At 43.8% G+C, this 17392-nt stretch overlaps 1 protein-coding gene across 5 annotated transcripts in view; it reads left to right on the top strand.

Annotated features, from left to right (window-relative positions):
* CAMSAP1 (calmodulin regulated spectrin associated protein 1) overlaps window positions 1-17392 on the top strand; it is a 37084-nt gene that overhangs the window by 3742 nt on the left and 15950 nt on the right. For 2 of the 5 annotated variants that reach the window (XM_080562068.1, XM_080562066.1), the window contains exons 1-4: window positions 4666-4882; window positions 5257-5419; window positions 15770-16032; window positions 16220-16381. In XM_080562068.1, the coding sequence (XP_080418194.1) occupies window positions 5257-5419; window positions 15770-16032; window positions 16220-16381 (588 nt within the window). In that variant the 5' untranslated portion in view covers window positions 4666-4882. Of the gene's footprint in view, window positions 1-4665; window positions 4883-5027; window positions 5176-5256; window positions 5420-15769; window positions 16033-16219; window positions 16382-17392 lie in introns of those variants that run through there. The other 3 variants (XM_080562064.1, XM_080562065.1, XM_080562067.1) reach the window with 3 other exon arrangements.

The following is a 17392-nucleotide window of genomic DNA, read 5'->3' as shown; positions in this document are numbered from 1 at the left end:
AAAGGTTGAATACATGAAAAACTGTCATGGGGAACTATTTCGTAACAGGGACAGAAGCATTCTGAAGCTGGTAGAGCAGCGGCTGAGTTAGGAGCCTGCCCCTTCCCTCATTTCATCCTCACGTTACTTTACCCTGGCTTCATCCATTCATTCACGGGACACTTGAGATGCCTTTCTGACCACATCTCTTTTTACCTGGTGAATTTTGAGTAAGATACAACTTTCTTTAAAAAAATCAAACCCTTGTGGCATGTGCTGGGACTCCCGCGTTTGAGGGGAGATGGAGAAGACAGCTCTTGGCCTCGCACGGCCAGCAGTCGTGGTGCAGCCCCGAGCCCAGCAGTGACCTCGAGCAGTGGCCTGGCTCTAAGTCGATTCTGGCAGGCCATATAAAGCGCTCAGCACCGGGGCAAACGAGGCCCTGCAGAACTAAGCACAGGGAAGCAGATAGAGCCGCATTCACCATTAGCCCACGGCTGAAAATAGAGCCCCAAGAATGGAGCTGGGGGCCGCTTGGAATTTGCAAGGATAACGGGGGAAAAAAAACCCTGTTGATTTCTTCCATCCTCTTCTCTCGCTGCTCCTGAGATGGCAAGCGAGCAGCTGAAGCTCTTCCCGGCTGGAGCCACCCACCTTGCTACGCCGCGGCGGAGCAGGGGTGGATCAGCTCCCCCAGCAATGCTAATGAGCCGCGCTGGCAGCGGGAGCTCGGTCCCTGGGGGATGCGGGTTATAAACCAGCTGGAGGGGAGAGAGCGCGCAGCACAAATGAGACCAGCGTGGTTTCTCCTCGTTTGCTCGGCGGCTGTGCTGCCTGAAGCAAGCCGATCTTTAGAGTGTTTATGCTCTGGGTATGGTAAGCCTTGCTTGATTGTGGGCAATCTTAAAGGAGTTGGGGGGGGAAAAGTATCTCTCTTCTGCTAATAACCGTGCTTTTCCTGGGGAAAGGAAGTGAAAGATGGGAAATTACCAACCTTTGGAAAGTGTGGTGAGCCCTATTAGGGGAAAGTAAGCTGAGCAGGAATCGGGCTATATGTGATACAGATGAGCTACCCAATGTGCCAAAATTCCCAAGTCGTAGTCCCTTGCCCTGCTGCTTTTTTTTGCTGATTTTAACGCTCAGAGCATTATCTGACTGGTAGCGACATTGGATGGAGTCTTCCCTCTCCATAAATAGCTACAGGGAGACAGCGAAGCATAGGCTTTCTGTGCAGCCTCCTGCAGATGCACGTTTTCCTTCTTCTGAAGGTGCTTTTTGTAATGGTGAGGGAGAATCCCAATTCACTGTTGGCCTTTCTAACCAGAGGGTGCTAATTAGTGCCACTGATGGGTTAGCTCTTGCTTTTTCTACATACCCAGGAAGTATCCCTGCCCTATATGTTCCCAGTGCACAGCACATTTATATTTCTACAGGCTATATATTATTTTACAATATGATGTCCTCAGGATGACAAAGAACTGATATTCTTATTTTACGTGTTGTCTCCCGTATTGATAAATGAAACATGGTGGAAGAAACTGAAATCCCAGGCATTCCTCCAGTAAGGCTGAAGACAAGCACGTGGGTTTAGCTTTGTTGCATGTAATAGGTGTCACACTTGAATATGGTAATTTGTCAAAGGTATTACCTCCTAGTAATTAATCTCAGAGTTCTGCTGTAAGACAGGTCGTGCAGTATTTGTCGGTTCACGTGTACGCCCACTCTGAATGGTTAAGAAATCCAGGAGAATGCTCTAATAGGAAAATTATTTTGTATAGAAAACCATTGTATTATTTTTTTCAAGAAGAAATGCCATAAAGGATGTTTTGTATGGAGTGCAAGAAAGAAACAAGTGGTATGCAAATTAAAGATGAATTTACTGCTATTGAATATAGAAGAGGTTTATTTTCTCATGAAAAGGAAACACGTTTAGCAATCTACTGGTGATCCTCCTACTTGAAATGTAGGCTTTTTACCTGCAGGACAATTTTGAGGGTGCTGATGTTGGTGGTGCTGAGCTCTGGCCAAACCACTTCATTATCAACTGCAAAGTTTCCCAAAACATCAATTTGAGTTTTTGCTTAAGGACACCCAAATGCCCTAAGTAACAGCTACAGGATATTACCATAGAGGAAGAAGTCACAGCACGTTTCACACTGGGACTGGAAAACAGTGATAAATAAATGCAAATCCAGAGGATAACACAATATAAATTAAAAGGGAAAAAAAGGTAGTACTAAGTCAGGGTCTTTAGTTCAACATCAGCCTGTAAAAGGATGGCATTCTCTTTGCCACTGGACTTCCCCTTATGCTTTTTCTCCGCAGTGTTCATTTTCCTGAGCCACATGTTTCTACTTTTTTACCCTGAGAGTTTCAGGGGTCTTGGTAATATTGGCTTTGCTTTGCCAAGGTAGTCTTCCACCATCTTAAAACATATTTTGTTTCTAAGTCATTCTGATAAGTTGAACAACTAGATCCATTATTTATCTATAGCAAAAATATATCAGAGAAAAAAGTAGGACAATTTTCTCCCAGTGTGCACCTTTGCCCTCGGATACAGGTCACCTGCTCTAAGAGTCAAAGGGCCATTCTGTTTCTGCAGCACGTTTAATGCCCAATCCACTACGTAAATGAAAACATTCTTCTTGAGTTTAAGGGGATTTGGATTGGGCCTTAATCTAAAAACAAAAGCAGCTTGTTATAATGATAGCGTCACAAATCAACAGCCTGTAAAAAGCTATTGAAAACCAAACTCTTCAGAGATTATAAAACAACTAGCAAGTTATTTGCAAGGGACATCTACTTTAATTGCATACAATCTTGCAATTAAGTAGGCTGGGATAACCTTTGAACATCAGATCGTATTTCCTGATGACATGAAACAGATTGCCCTGCATTTGCATTACAAAAAGATATAGGGAAATAAATGTTGAATCTTAAGACAGACCTAAATTAATCTTTAAAATTTTTTGAAACGTTTATACAGTCTACCAGTTATGTGTAACAAAAAATAGTTTATGAGAATCATAACAAATAAAATTAGGTAGAATAAGGCCAGTCTGCTATCATTGTTGTGTGCCTAAGCTTATAATCACTTTTTCGTAAGAAGGATATTGAGGTAATTCATCGATCCAGTGCATGCGTTGAAGGCTCAACTCTCTTCATCACGTAACTTCACTTTTGACATGAGCCCTGCTTCCAGTAATGCAACTTGTCAAGTCAGTCCACCTGCAGGATCTTGTTTTGATCACGAACCCACCACGCACCGTACAGGGATGCACTTGCTGGTTCCAGCAGTACCTATGAGCCTGCGGGCCTTCAGATGGTGGCTGGTAGACCACCAGCAGCAAAAGAACTCTAAGGAACTTGGGATAGTCTACCTGTACCCAAAAAGATAAACAAACAAACCTTTTTATACTTGTCAAACATTACTTGCTGCTTTCTATGTATCATGACATAAACCAGGTGATCAAATTCTCCATTTGTTTTGAAATACGCGGGATACATAAGCCGGTCTTCTGCATGGAAACCACCTTTGGCATCCTTTGATCGTGATCAGATATTAACAGATCAAGTCTTGGGGGAAATTAGTTGTAATGACCTGGAGAAAAGTATTGCTGATGATCAAACACTGGCAGTTCTGATGTTTTGTCAAGGGTGGTTGGCTGCCTGGCAAGAAAGAGAGCATGAAGCAAATGTCCGATTTTACTACTGTGGAAGTTATTGTGTACCCAAAGGTTTTCCTGGTTAATGATTTACAGTCAGAAGACAGAAATTCTTGGGCATTTATATTCTTCCCTGCATGATAAAGGAGGCCCAACTGACAACTGCAAAACGTGGTGAGACAGCACCGAGAACAACACGGCTGTCAGAGCAAACACGCGAACAATGGGCTGCCTGTGGCAGGCCTCGAGCTCGACGTGAGTCACCCTAAAACCTCCGATTCTGCACTTTTGTCTGTTAACACGGCCTGCACGAGCCCTGCGTGCCCGTAGGATCGCAGGCGGGTGGCATGGGGCCTTCTGACACCTCTGTTGTGCAAACAGGGAGGGGAAGCGGCCTGGGCGGTTATGGCCGTCATCAAAGTTTTCAGCTGAAAGGCTCAGCTTGGGGACCGTCTCAGGGACCATCTTGGGGGCCATCTCAGGACCACCTCGGGGACCACCTCAGGGACCATCACAGCTCCACCACGCAGCACCCAGCTGCTCAGGAACCACAGCCAGGGCCAGGAGACCTCAACAAGAGCTGAGGCAGCACCGGGGTGGCGGCTGGAGCCCATTTCGTGAGGGGAACCCCCGGGGGCCGGGGCAGGCCCGGGGCCTTTCATTGTGTTCTCCCTAGTGTGCAGACTCTTTTTTTTTAACACCGAGCGCTTGGCCGCGCACATCACCACGGGGCACCGAGCCCGTGAGGTGAAGGCCCCCGGGTGGGTGGGGGGCACCGTGCCGGGGCCGCCATCGCCCCGCGGAGCGCAGGCCGCGGCCCGCCGCGGGCCGGGCTCGCGGTCGCCATGGCGACGGTTGCCAAGCGAGGGCCGCGGGCGGCAGAACCGGCGGGGCGGCGGCGCCTGCGCAGTGGCCGCCCGCCGAGCGCGCGCGCGCACGCCGCCCCGGGCCGGGAGCGAGCGGGCGGGCAGGCGGGCGGGGGGGGGCACGGGAGCGCGCGCGGGGCGGGCGCATGCGCGCGCGCGCGGTCCCGAGCGTTGCCAGCCCCGGCCCGGCGGCGGCTGCCTTCCTCCCCCTCCTCCTCCTCTTCTTCCTCCTCCTCCCCCGGCCCAGCCTTCCTCCTCCTCCTCCTCTCCTCCTCCTCCTCCCCCCTCAGCCGCCGCCCCCCGAGGCGCCGCCGGGGCTCCGCTGGCTGAGGCGGCGGCCGCCGTGTCCGGGGATGAGGCGGCGGTAGCAAGGTGAGGCGGCGGGGCCTGCGGGGAGCCGGGGGGGTGTGGGGGGGGTGGGCTGCTGCCTTCCTCTCCCCCCCTCTCCTCCTCCTCCTCCTCCTCCTCCTCCTCAGGGTGGGGGCGGGGAGGCGGGCAGGGCCGCGGCGGGGAGGGGAGGGGGAGCCGCCGGTCCCCTGCCTTCCTCCTCCTCCTCCTCCTCGTCCTCCTCCTCCTCCTGCTGCTGCTGCTCCCCGTCCTCCCGGAGCATGGGCGTGAGGGAGCTGTGCTGCCTCTCCCGGGCCCGGCGGGGGACGGAGCCCCAGGTGCTGCCCCCGGGGGTGCGGAGCCGCCGGGGGGGGCGCCGAGCCCCCCGTCAGGCCCGCGGTCTTTTGTTGTCCTTCCAGATGGTGGATGCTGAGGTCGGCGCGGGCGGAGACGGCGCCAGGAGAAAAATGGATGCCCTGGCGGATAGCGCCGTGGAGATCGTCCCCTTGGAGCTCTATGATTCAGCCCGAGCAAAAATAGCTGCTAATCTACAGTGGATCTGCGCGAAAGCCTACGGAATAGGTGAGGTCGCCGCTGTCAGGAGGGCGTGCGCGGGTGTGCTCGCCGTCTCCGCTCTCCCCCCCCCCGCTTTCCAGGAGTAATCAAATTAAGCCGAAATCGCCTTTGTTTTAAATATCGATAACGTGACAGACCGTTCCCTTGTAACGTTACGTGTTTCCTGGTACCTCCACCAGGAATAATGGACCTGTGTGAGCCGCTCCGAATCAGCAAACCAGACAGCGAATGCTCACCAGTAACATTTACTGTGGTTATTGTTGTTATCGTTATTATTTATTATGAAAAATGCACATCTCGCAACGTTTAAATCCTCGTTTTAGCCACGTGGACTCTCAGTACTTGCAGGCCTCGAATCCCATCAGGTTGTGGAGGCTGTGGTGTGCTTCCTTGTCTAGTCATCTCTGCCAACAGATGCGAAGAGCTAGATGCTCTTTGTATGCTCGGTTAGGTGGTTTCTGTTTTGTTCTGCCAGGCTGCATTACTGGTTTCAGAATGCACTAAAAACCAAACCATTTATGATTGGAAAAAGTCTTTTATGTGAAAGAAACGTTGCATGAGCAGATACAGTTCGTCTGTGTTCTGTGGCAGCAAGGTGTGGGTGATGGAGGAGGAGTTCTTCCTTCCCAGATGTTGGTATAAACCATCACAGCCAAACGTGGAAAAAGAAAGAGTTCTGGAGTCACATTCGTACAGTATCTTCCTGGCATCTGTTGAAATTTGCTTTTTTGTTTGGAACCTGATCTACCTGTCTATTTTGAGTTATTGCTGCTGGGTGCCTCTTGTGTTTAAGTAGCTTCATTATGAAGGAATATGCTGGAGCGTTTGTTTTTGTTTATCCAAAACATATAACAAAAGCATCTGCAGAATCTTGTTTTGGAAAATGAGGTAGCCCTGTTAATCTAAGTCTAATTCGACAAACTCATAATATGCTTAATGGATTAGCTCTAGCTTACTTTGTGACAAGGCTGGAGAAAAGCAGTGCATTCATTCCTGCAGTTAAATATTACCCTTTTTGAAAGATTTTCTAAATTATTTTTCTTTAATATTACCAGCTCTGTTAGTGGTCTGACCACATTAATGACAGCGGGGAAAATAGAAAGAAAATTGTGCTTTTGTAACATTTAAAATTAGTGAAGGTATTTTAATACGAGCACCAAGAGACAAAAAATACGTTTATTAATTGAAGCTTAAAAATGTGGGGATTTGGGGAGGGTGTTAAGGAAATGTTGATAACTCTGAAGAAGTAAACAGGTGTTTCTTCTCATACGTATTTTGCAGTCGCTGCATTTGTTTGTAATGCTGTTGGTTAGAGAGAAAATAGATATTCAGGCCAGGAAGATGCACCGTTTATATCACGACTTGGTTTCAAATGGAAGCTAATCCTGAGTTAGGTTTGACTGGCATAGGTCCTGTGCTGCAGGGAAAACTTTGTGGCCTCGTGTTTCTGGGTAGTGTCTTCTGGGGCTCCGGACTCAGGGTTGTGACTGTAGGTCTTGGATCAGTGTGGTGGGAACAAATCTGTTTGTGCACTTGACAGCGCGGACTTGCATTGAGTAAAGTACTTGGCTTTCCTTTCTCAAAGAATTTTGAGAGAGAAACCCACCTGTCATGATGGCAGTGGTGTACGGAGGGCTGCAGCAGCATTTGCCAGATTTTCCGTTTGTATTTAGGCTTGTTCAGATTATACGTTAACAGAAATTAAATGCCTTGAGCACATATTTTTGCTGGGACTCTTGGGGTTGCGTTCGTGGTTAGCTCCAGTGCATACGTTTTGTTCTGTTTTGTTTTGTGTGCGTGTATCTTTTCAGAACCGTGGCCCGTGGAAATTTGGTTTGATTTTTGAAATGGCTTCTGCAGTCGTCACATAGTAACCATTGCTTCTAGCATGGCATTGCAGAATACTTAGAAATTTATAAGCCTCTTTAATTCAGAGAGAGATGGGTTTAAAGAAGCTTTCTACATGATTACCATTTTGAGTAATATTTGAACTTAATATGTTACTTGTCATCTCTCTGTTTTTTTGTTGTTTTATCGTAATATATTGGATGTTCAGTGAGTGCTGGGCAGCTACCGAGCAATTGGGATTCCATTTTTCCAAGTATAAAATCTCACTGTGCAGATATTTTTTGGGGGGTCTTTTTGTTACATTAGGCTTAATTCTAGTCAGTTTGGTGAAAAAAGAAAGGCTCTCTGTTAATCATATTAAAGCGCTCTTTTATGTTCCGAAGTAATTCTTGTCTGATAGGGTTTCCATAACTGTCTTCAAGTGGCTGAGTAAAGAGTGTTTTTCTGAAATGTTAGATTTGGAATTGACGTTATGAGTTGACATAATTTTGTGCCTTCATCTTGCAAATGCTGGTTCATATCCTGGATTTCATTTTCACCTGAGTAGGGCTAAGCTCATGCTTAAGTGTGAAAGTGGTCAAGAACAGGAATTAGGTTCTAGTGTGGACTGTTGCTAATAATCATTCTTCACTATAGATTTTACCCAAAACTGTATTTTCTATTTACTGTTGCAGGATATTTGAATTTTCCATATCTAAGCTGGCATCTAAATAGAAAAATTCTTCATCCTTTGTGTTTTTCTTTTTCCCAAGGACAAATTGCTGAGGGCATACCTTACATAATTTGGATTTGAGGTCTTAGTTTGGGATTTGTTTCCTTTGATGATGTGTTCTTTCTTTTTTCTCTTCTGCCCGTGAAACGAGAATTTTGGTAGCCAAACAGCTGCGCGCAGCTACCTTCCCTCTTCAGCACAAAATACCGCTAGAGTGAGAACTCCCCTTTTTGAATAGGAATGGAGCTGAATGCTTTGTTTCTGGCAGCACGTGGCTCCTCCTGCCTGTCTCTGGTGGCTGCCTGGTTGTCACACATGGATTCCATGGGTGGATTTTACAACTGTTTGCCCGAATTATAGAAAAGAGAAGTGAGTGGAGCTGTGAAGGAAGGTGTTCCCCCATTTGCTGTCACCCCCCTCCCTTTCCCCAAATAAATCTGGGAGCATGTCACGGATCTCTGTAAAAATTTCTGGACAAGGATCTGGAAACCTGCACACCTGGAAGACTATAATAAGGTCCATTCAGCTGAGAGGAAAATTGATTAGAACAGAATAACCTTTTCCATCAGCAATCTTTGATTAGAACCAAATGTCCACTTTAGGGAATTCTAGCAGCAGTGTGAAAACACAACTCTGAAGGGTTAAGTGGCCTAGGAGCACGGGTGCCACTGGGTTTCTGCGGTACCTGAGTTCACAGGGTGCTTCAGTCCCTTTGAAAACTTTGTTCTGACCTTGCAGAAGGGAACGTAGGAGGCTTCGAGCAGCTCGGCAAGCCATCCTTGGGAGCGATCGCTCTTCCCCAGTCGGTCGGATGAAGCAGGTTGTGGAGCAGCAGCCGAGTCCCGCGCTGACTTCTTGTGCTGCACCTTGGGAAAATAGGCAGTGGCAACGGAGAACTTTGATTTCTCGGTGGATTGAGCTACGCCAGCATTAATTTACGCATAGAAATTGATTTCCATCATCATGGTTGTGGTAAAACTTAGATATGTAAGGAGCATAGGAAAGTGTTGTCTGCCTTGGTGTGTTGCATTTTGCTGTGAGCAAGTGTGTTGTTTCCAGCATTTCCATATCAAATGTTGCTGCTGCTTCATCACAGCTTGTAAAATTCAGGTTGTTCCAAATGAACCTGGTGGGCTTTGCTTATTTACACCTTTCCATGGCCTAGCATGCTTTACGTGGACTCCAGGCTTACTGCTAACAGGAGCCCGAGACGTTGAGCGAGATACAGGCAGGAGAGCCAAGTGTTAATGTAATCCATTGTAGAGGAAATGCAAGTTGTGGCTTTTCTTGTCTTTGAAGTACTTTAATACTTACCTGTTAAATAAGGTTTTACAGTACTGTAATAGCTATCCACAGTTGCCAGTTGGTAGGGGCACTGAGAAAATGTTCCCTGGGCTAAACTTGGCTAAGTAAACCCCTGTGTTCCCTGTTCCTATTCTGCCAGCTTTCTTCTCTGGTCTGTAATAAAAATATTTTTATGAAAGCTGTTGTGTTTTGCAAATATTCTAGTAGTTAAATGTTTTGTTTCTTTAATAATGCCTGTTTCATAAACACTTGATCTTACTTGTGTGAAGTTTACAAGGTGAAGAGTTCTGTAATTCTTTTCTTTTTTCTGTTTATCCACATTTGTGGCTTTCTGCCTGATCAAAAGATAGGATAATAAAAGCGCAGTCACTCTCACCAGCAGTACACAAACTCTTTCGCTTGTTTTTTTTCTACCCATTTTCCATAAATTTTTGTGTCTAATATTAGAGATCACTTCTGGAGTTTATAATAGAGTTCTGTAATGAGAACCAACAAAGAATGTTTTTGTTATAATGTACATGGTCTTAGTTGCTGGGAAAGTGTAGCGTCTGCTTTGTTCTGCAGCTTAGAGGACATCATGCAGCACTAAATAATTCTGTGAACAGATACTGATACTAATGAAATCTTACTCACAATTTGAATAAGCTTCGTTCTGTTTACCGTGATGCTTTGGCTCTCTTTCCATGTGAAACCAGTTCTTCATGCTTCTCGAGGTAAAGTCAGATCTGGCTGGCATCCACTTCTTCAGTTCAAGGGGTAAGACAAATTTGTTCGGGATTGCTTTATTTTTCTTTATCAAATTGTAATCAGCTAATCGTCTCTGAACGGGTGTTTGTAAGTGAGATGGTAAAGAAATGGTCCCTACCCTAAAGCAAGGAGGGGAGAGTCTGGAAATAATTGTCTTTCTCGCTGTTGTTACATGTGAAGTTATTTTTGTAATCCTGTAAACTACCTTGTATGCAGAATGATTTATACTTGGAACTGACAGGTTTTTTTGAGAGATTAGAATTCACCGACAGGGTACCAAAAGAATCGCTTAATGAGGAGTTATGCTGGCTTATTTTTGAGTGCTTCATCTTTTATAAAAATAGCCAGTACAGATATCTCTGCACTAGACTCAAGGGGACAAGAAGACCTAAGAGTTTTTGCTGCTGAAAGTTGGAGAAATGTTATTGTGTTTTTATAGGTGTTGGAGATAGCAAAACTGGACGTCCTTGCTCTATGAGTCAACTGCACGCAACCATTTGCAACATTTGCATAAAATCAGGGTCCAGTCAGCTCAGGTACTGAATGTAACGTGGTGAATTCTTTGACAATTCTTAACAAAAACGTAGGACAAACTGAATTATTACGTATGCACGTTGACAGATCTGATTATCAGGTTGCATGCCATCTGATTTTGAAGTTGCTATAGAAACACTGGTAGTTTTTGTTTTATGTCTTTCAAAAAGCTTGAAAATGCTTCTGTAAAGCTTGCATTGGAGTTGATGCTAAGATTTTCCTAGAGGTAACTACTGAGAGAGCAGGTTAGGAAAAGCAGAAGGCATTTGCAAACTTTTTGGTAACACGCAGTAGTAACGTACAAGTGGCTTCCTTGTGGAGTTAGGATGGTATTGGAGACTGCAATATAAGCAACGAAAGGACACGGTTTAATTGTTTTGTTTTGTTTTGCTTTGGTAGAATTTGTTAAACTCTGCTCAAGCTGAACTTCTTGTAGCTCTATCTCAGGCATTATTTGCTCAGAATTAAATTTTTCCAGTTGATTTTCAGAATTCGAAAGCACAAATGCGTAGAAGCACAAGTTTTGGTGAACACACAGTGTTCTTACATCTAAGTACAGTTATAGGTCGTGAAAGTAAGGTGTTGAAAAAGATGCTTATGGAAACTGGGACTTGGAGAGGCTGGGACATTTTCTTCAAAAGGAGCATTGACACATTCAGCAGTGAGGCAAGCAAAAAGTGTGTGGCATGTTTGGAGATGGCGTTACTCCCCACGGCAGGGGTTGGGCAATCTGTCGGGGTGTGTGTGGCTACCTGTGGAGATGGAGATGAAATCAGCTACTGGAGGTGAAACCAGCATTAGGTTAATTCTTGTTGGTGTTGAATTGTTCTAAAACTGACAGCGTATTTCTGAGACTTTGACAGTTGGGAATCTTGGCGCTTGTAAGGGGAGAACGAGCAGACCTGGGTGCTGCAAGTGATTGTTTTACGTGGCATTGTACTAGAGATAAGACTAATTAGCAGAGATGTGAAAGGCGGGTCTCCTGCATTGCACTTTTAGGTACAGATTTCAAATTTTGAAGATCAATCTCACAATTAAATCGCTTTTTGTTGGATGCTCCTGACTAGGAAGGCCGTGTTATCCCTAGCTTGAGCTGACTGCACGGCGGACAGGGCATCTGCAGCTGCGATGCGTGCAAGTTCCTCAACACAGAGTTGCTTCTGTAGCATCCTTTTTGCATTACAGCCTTTTCTACCATTTATTTTTCGTTTGTCCCTGCCGTGTGGGTAATATGTTCATGTCCACAAGGAGAGTATGAAGTAAATCTGAATTAAATAGTAAAGCTAATAATTCCACTCTTCAGCACTAGAATATTTATATCTGAAATTTTCAATGTGGCCTCTAGTTGGGATATCACTGTAATTGCAGTACTGTTCCCTGCTGTAACAGGTAGGCATTGGTCTCCAAACTTAGCTAGCAGAAGTCTTGGATACACCAAGAATGTAGGAAATAAAGCTTGGCAAGTGCTTATGGTGAAATAAATTGCAAGTATTGGGCAATTAATGTTTATGAATAACTTTAAATGATCCTATTTAAATAATTAGTCCTGCTACTAGAAATTGTTCTTTTCTCCCCTATATCTTCAATCCTGGTCACGTTATACTCCATCCAGTCTGTGAGCAGTTACAGGAGATTGGAAACAGGAAGCCAGAGAGTTCTTCAGTGTAGAATGATTTGGGATCTCTTGTCTGGAAGTTCAGGCTAAAGAACAGTAGCCAAGATACAAGATGTGTATTTTTTAAAGAAAGAAAGAATCTTGAGTGTATTTACGTCTGTGAGACATGGGATCTCATTGCTGAGAACTGGGTCAATTTATTGCTAGACAAGAATTTTAAAAATCTTTGCAAATATTGCTAGTTTAAACAAAAACTAGTGGGGGGGATTTCACTGCCTTTGTTAGGCAGGAGGCTGAGCGTCACGTTCCAGTAGTGTCTTCTGTTTTGATAAGGGTGGAAAAATCCCACCCCGATGGGTTGTGCCTGTTGTGTGTTAGTGGTGGAGAGAGAGCTTTTTGCCTTCATTAGCAACTGTGCAAATATAGATGCCAAACATTGCGTCACCATTTAAAAGGTAGTAAATAGGATCCTTTTCCCAACATTTGTGGTTTTTTTTGTTCTGTTTGGTTTGTTTTTCCTTCTCTTTGAAGTTCATCAGTTGAATGTCTTGAGGGAGAAGTCTTGGCAGCAGTTTTTATGATGCAAGTTAGACAGGGACTGTTGTATATTGTGCTCATCTGACTTTTTAAAAGCCTTTTTGAATTGTGCAAATCCTAATTTTTGTCTTTCTACTATTCTTCCAAATTTTATTTTACATATTCTGGATTGTTGAGTCTTTAGGCTAACTTGATTTACCGTACCACCAAACTGAAAACTGTCGGCCCTACAAGAGAGGGCAGCATACTATGTAAATTAACGTGCAGATGTGTGCCGCTGACACCTTTTATAGATGGATGTGGTCTGGATTTTGCATTATGTCAAAGACTGCACCCACAGTTCTTCCTGAACAGCAGTGTAACTAAATGCCACGGTAGGAAAAAGATAAATATAATCTGTTTGTACTATTGGCAAACGTGGAATTGCGCTACCACAATCGGAATACCAACCAATAACGCCTCTGTTTGCTGCTGCAATGGAAATAGTGACTTATTTTGTTGTAGTCCATAAAACAACCACCTGCCTTGTGGAGAAGGAACCTGCAGAAAAGCTGAAGAGAGCCGTTTGTTGCTCATGCCTTGGTGCCCAGGTAGCTGAGCTGCTGGGCCTTGGTGCAGGGATGGGATGGCTGGGCACGCAGCTCCAGCCAGCAGCTGCAGGCTGTCACCTCAATTCCCTGCTCGAGGTGCTCCGAGGAGCTGGGGGCACACCTTCCTACCAAAACCACCATGGCGAACAAGTACTGCACGTTTCAGGTGTTTAGAACTTGCATAGGTTTCAATTTTTTGATGTTTTTAATCATTTAAAACTTGGAGTGATGCTAATACTCTTACCAGAATGTACTTCGTCATAAGTTTTCTGTGAGCTGGTGTTCTATTATTCCCTTTTACAAATAATTTTACTGAAAAGCAATATGTCTTAGATTGCTAAAGGTGTATCTGCTTGTAATGAAGCTAAAATGTTGAATAATACAAGCTGCTTTGCATTTTGAGCTGTGGATCCTTCCCCAGTCATTAGAAATGGAAGCTCCTTTTCTCCTCCTGGAATTGGCAGCGGCCGTTAAATGGAATTACCTTTCAACAGCCTTTGATTTTTAGGTCAGGTTGACTAATGTTAAGGAGATTAAAAATATTTGCATTTACTACCTATTTCACTGAAAAATGGACAACCTTGTTAACAAATACCGCTTATGTGGTGCCTGTGAGGTTTTATTGTATTTCCTGCCGTCTTCGATATATAGTCTGTATAGCTTAGCATTCAGTGTCCCTTAAGGGAAAAATGTTCTTTTTAATAAACTTCAGAAAGCTTTCAATTTTGCAAAATAGGGGCAGTATTGTATGAGTAACTGCAAGGCCCTGTTAGGGCTGTTACGACAACACTGGTTTACTACGCAGTTTTATTTAAGTGAGGTTACTTCTAGCTCACGTAATTGGTAGCGTTCTGTCTCAGTTTCTCATCTTTATGAACACCAAGTGCTCCGCAGCATACCAATACTGCGTGGCTTGGTTTGTGGCCCAAAAATATGCTTTGGGTAGGAGTGTGTTCAACGGAGAAATTAATTTATGCTGGAAATGAGCTGAAAGTCAAAAAGTCGCCAAATTAGTAATTCTTCTAACTGTAGATGTACTTACTGAGATGAACTACTGAGGTGGCTTCAGGGGAAGACCTTCACAGTGATTGGATGACGTAGGATCCAAATTCATGTCTGCAAATAATGAAATGTCTGCCTTCTATTAAAACAATGCACTCGAGGCTGGCAAGTATGTTTCCTGGAGTTGAAGACTGCTGTACTCACAGCCATTGCAAGATCCATAGCTTCCATTCTGATTATTGAACACGAGTAGAAGTGTTTATTTTGGGATTTACCTAATTTTAATTTGTTTTATACCCTTCCCCTGATACCAAGGTAGTATCGCTTGCAAGACCTTTTCCTTCCACCTCGGACTGTCACAGCCTGTTGGCATTTGCCTTGTGTCGTAGCGTGTCAGCCTTTAGCACTGACAGCGCTTCGGAAGGCAGCGGGTGGATCTGAGATGCATTACACCTACTTCGAGTGATGGCAATATCAGTTGTTGGTGCCTGCCTTTCCTGCCAGCCACCAGCAGCTGTGTAAGTCTTCATTAGGGATGGGAGCTGGTGTGCAGGGATGAAGCCTTCTGTTTTGTCAGTGCACGTAAGTTCTAGATTTGGTGTAAAATTCACGTTAAATCCAAATCCAAGTGGAATGGCTTTGCTTCAGAAGCTTTTGTTTGAAGACTGAAAATCTGCCATAATTTGCTTCAGTGCTCTCGTCTTCAAAAACACAATCATCTATTGAAGACTTAGTTTGCCAAATATTTGTAAAAATGCTTTAGGTGCTAGATACTTTGGTCCTTTTATGAACTTTGGCACCTTAGAATTTCTATCTTTGTCCATTGATTAGCACCGAATCCAAAAACAGGTGGCTTGTTCTCTTTTTCGGTCTGAGAATGTTGAGCCAAGTGCTCTTGGTGACTGTTGCAGTTATTTAACTGCTGTGCCCAGCTGTTTGGGGATGTTGCTTGAAGTAGCTGTAAACTTTGCTTGGAAGGCATACATATTTTGTCAATCTGATACACGGAGCCTGCTAGCCTGTGATCTAAGTAAATAACTTAAAATTCAGGAAAAAATTAAAATGCCAATTGTATGCAGTAATTGGTAGAGGTAACAGTGCATTGTTGTGATTGAGCTGGGTCTTTCCCAAGGAACAGCTAGAGATGCACAGAGGGCAATGGACGCTCAGTCTGTGTTGAAGTGCTTCTGTGAAATGGGGCTCTAGTTATTTAGGAAAGTTACCAGGTAATGTGTAGGATTTTTTCTGAACTACATGTATGACTATTTGCGTAGTCAAAATAAAGCAAAAAGACCTATTGAAAACCATTTGTGATATGGAGCTGCAGGCCTACTGCATTCAGTATCTTCAGCGCTTGATTTTCTCCTTTCATACGCTGCCTTTTGAACAAAAGGAAGAACTTTTTACTTCAGTCCCTACCTGGTGGCACTTACTGATGTCACTCGATGAAACTTTCTTTGTTTCAGACAATGTCCCGGAGGAGCTGAAGGACCCGTTTTACATAGATCAGTATGAGCAAGAACACATTAAACCACCCGTCATCAAGCTGCTGCTGTCCAGCGAGCTGTACTGTCGTGTCTGCAGCCTCATCCTGAAGGGGGATCAGGTGGCTGCTCTGCAGGGACACCAGTCAGTGATCCAGGCTCTGTCTCGAAAAGGGATTTACGTCATGGAGAGCGATGATACACCTGTGTCTGAATCTGACCTGGGCTGTGCACCAATCAAAATGGTTAGCTTAATTAAATCCACCTAATGATCTTTTTATTTAACACCATTTTAAATAGTTAAGGGAATGAAGAGCTTTTCATTTCTAGGTCACTAACCTTGTGATTTTTTCATTGTAAATACAGTTAGAGTATACAAAGTTTTTTCCTAAAGGATTTCATTTTTCAATACTTTCTGCATTCTTCCGTTAGAGTTCGCATATGGCAATGATTGATGCTCTCATGATGGCCTATACTGTAGAAATGATCAGCATTGAAAAGGTGGTCGCTAGTGTCAAGCGTTTCTCTACGTTCAGTGCCTCGAAAGAACTGCCCTATGATTTGGAGGATGCAATGGTTTTCTGGATTAACAAGGTAAAATTTACTTCAAGATGTGTGTCTGTTCCTTATTGGCAACTTTCAAATTTTTCCAGAAGTTCTGATGATTGTCTCTTTTACCTGTGCTTTTCTATCGTCTTTTCCACTTCAGACAAAGAGAACTGCTTTTAATTATTTTGTAACTTGTTAACTGAAGTCCAGCTGTAGCTGGATGTAATGATCTGTAGCAGGAGGATGTTATTGATAGTATTTGATTCCTTATTATTGCAACCAATGAGACCAATTTTAATTTCATCTTCCTGTTTGGCTTCTCAAGGTTTTCATATGGATTGGAAAGAGAATCAGATTAGCAGGGAAATGCAATTTCTTTTTCGTAGGGTTGCTATGATAGAGCTGGTAAATTTTTCAAGGTGAACTTTAAAATAGAGAAGATAATTAAGAATTAAATTGGAAAACTCTAGGAATTGGGTTCTTTGTTTTCAGACAAGTTGCTGTGAGATTCTTTAGGTAAAGCACTGTTTCCTGTTAAACAAGAAGGTAGATTAATTCTGAGTAACTTTAATGCTATTTAACAGAAATCCTGAAACTTTTCAAAGGTAAAAGTTTATGGAAACCTTTTGAGTGACAACAGAGCCGCATTCTAAAGAGAATGTATCCTTTGCAAACCCAGGTTTTCCTTCGATAATTTTAGAAAATATACACTTCTTTTTTTTTTTTTTACCAAATAGTTCTGAAAATATTTGTTTTCTTAGGTATCCAGTAGAAAAGTGTTGTGTATTAATGAGATACATAATAAGCTAACTTCATTCACCCATTTATATTTTTATCGATTTTATACGTTTATGCTTTTTTTTTTTAACCTAAGCTTTGCCAGTCTTAGAGGGAAAGCTATTACAGCTACTGTTAATAAGGTAGTTGGTCTTGAAAACTAATGCTGCTGATGTCTCTGATACTGCTTGTGTGTGTAAATCTTATATTGGTCTAAATATCCTTGTGATTCAAGGAGATCTATTTGAATTCAGAAGCAGATTTGTATGTCCGTGAGAA

Source organism: Anser brachyrhynchus (genome assembly GCF_964034855.1).
Source record: "Anser brachyrhynchus genome assembly, chromosome: 19".
Taxonomy (NCBI): Eukaryota; Metazoa; Chordata; class Aves; order Anseriformes; family Anatidae; genus Anser; species Anser brachyrhynchus.
This window is presented reverse-complemented; position numbering and strand designations above follow the sequence as displayed.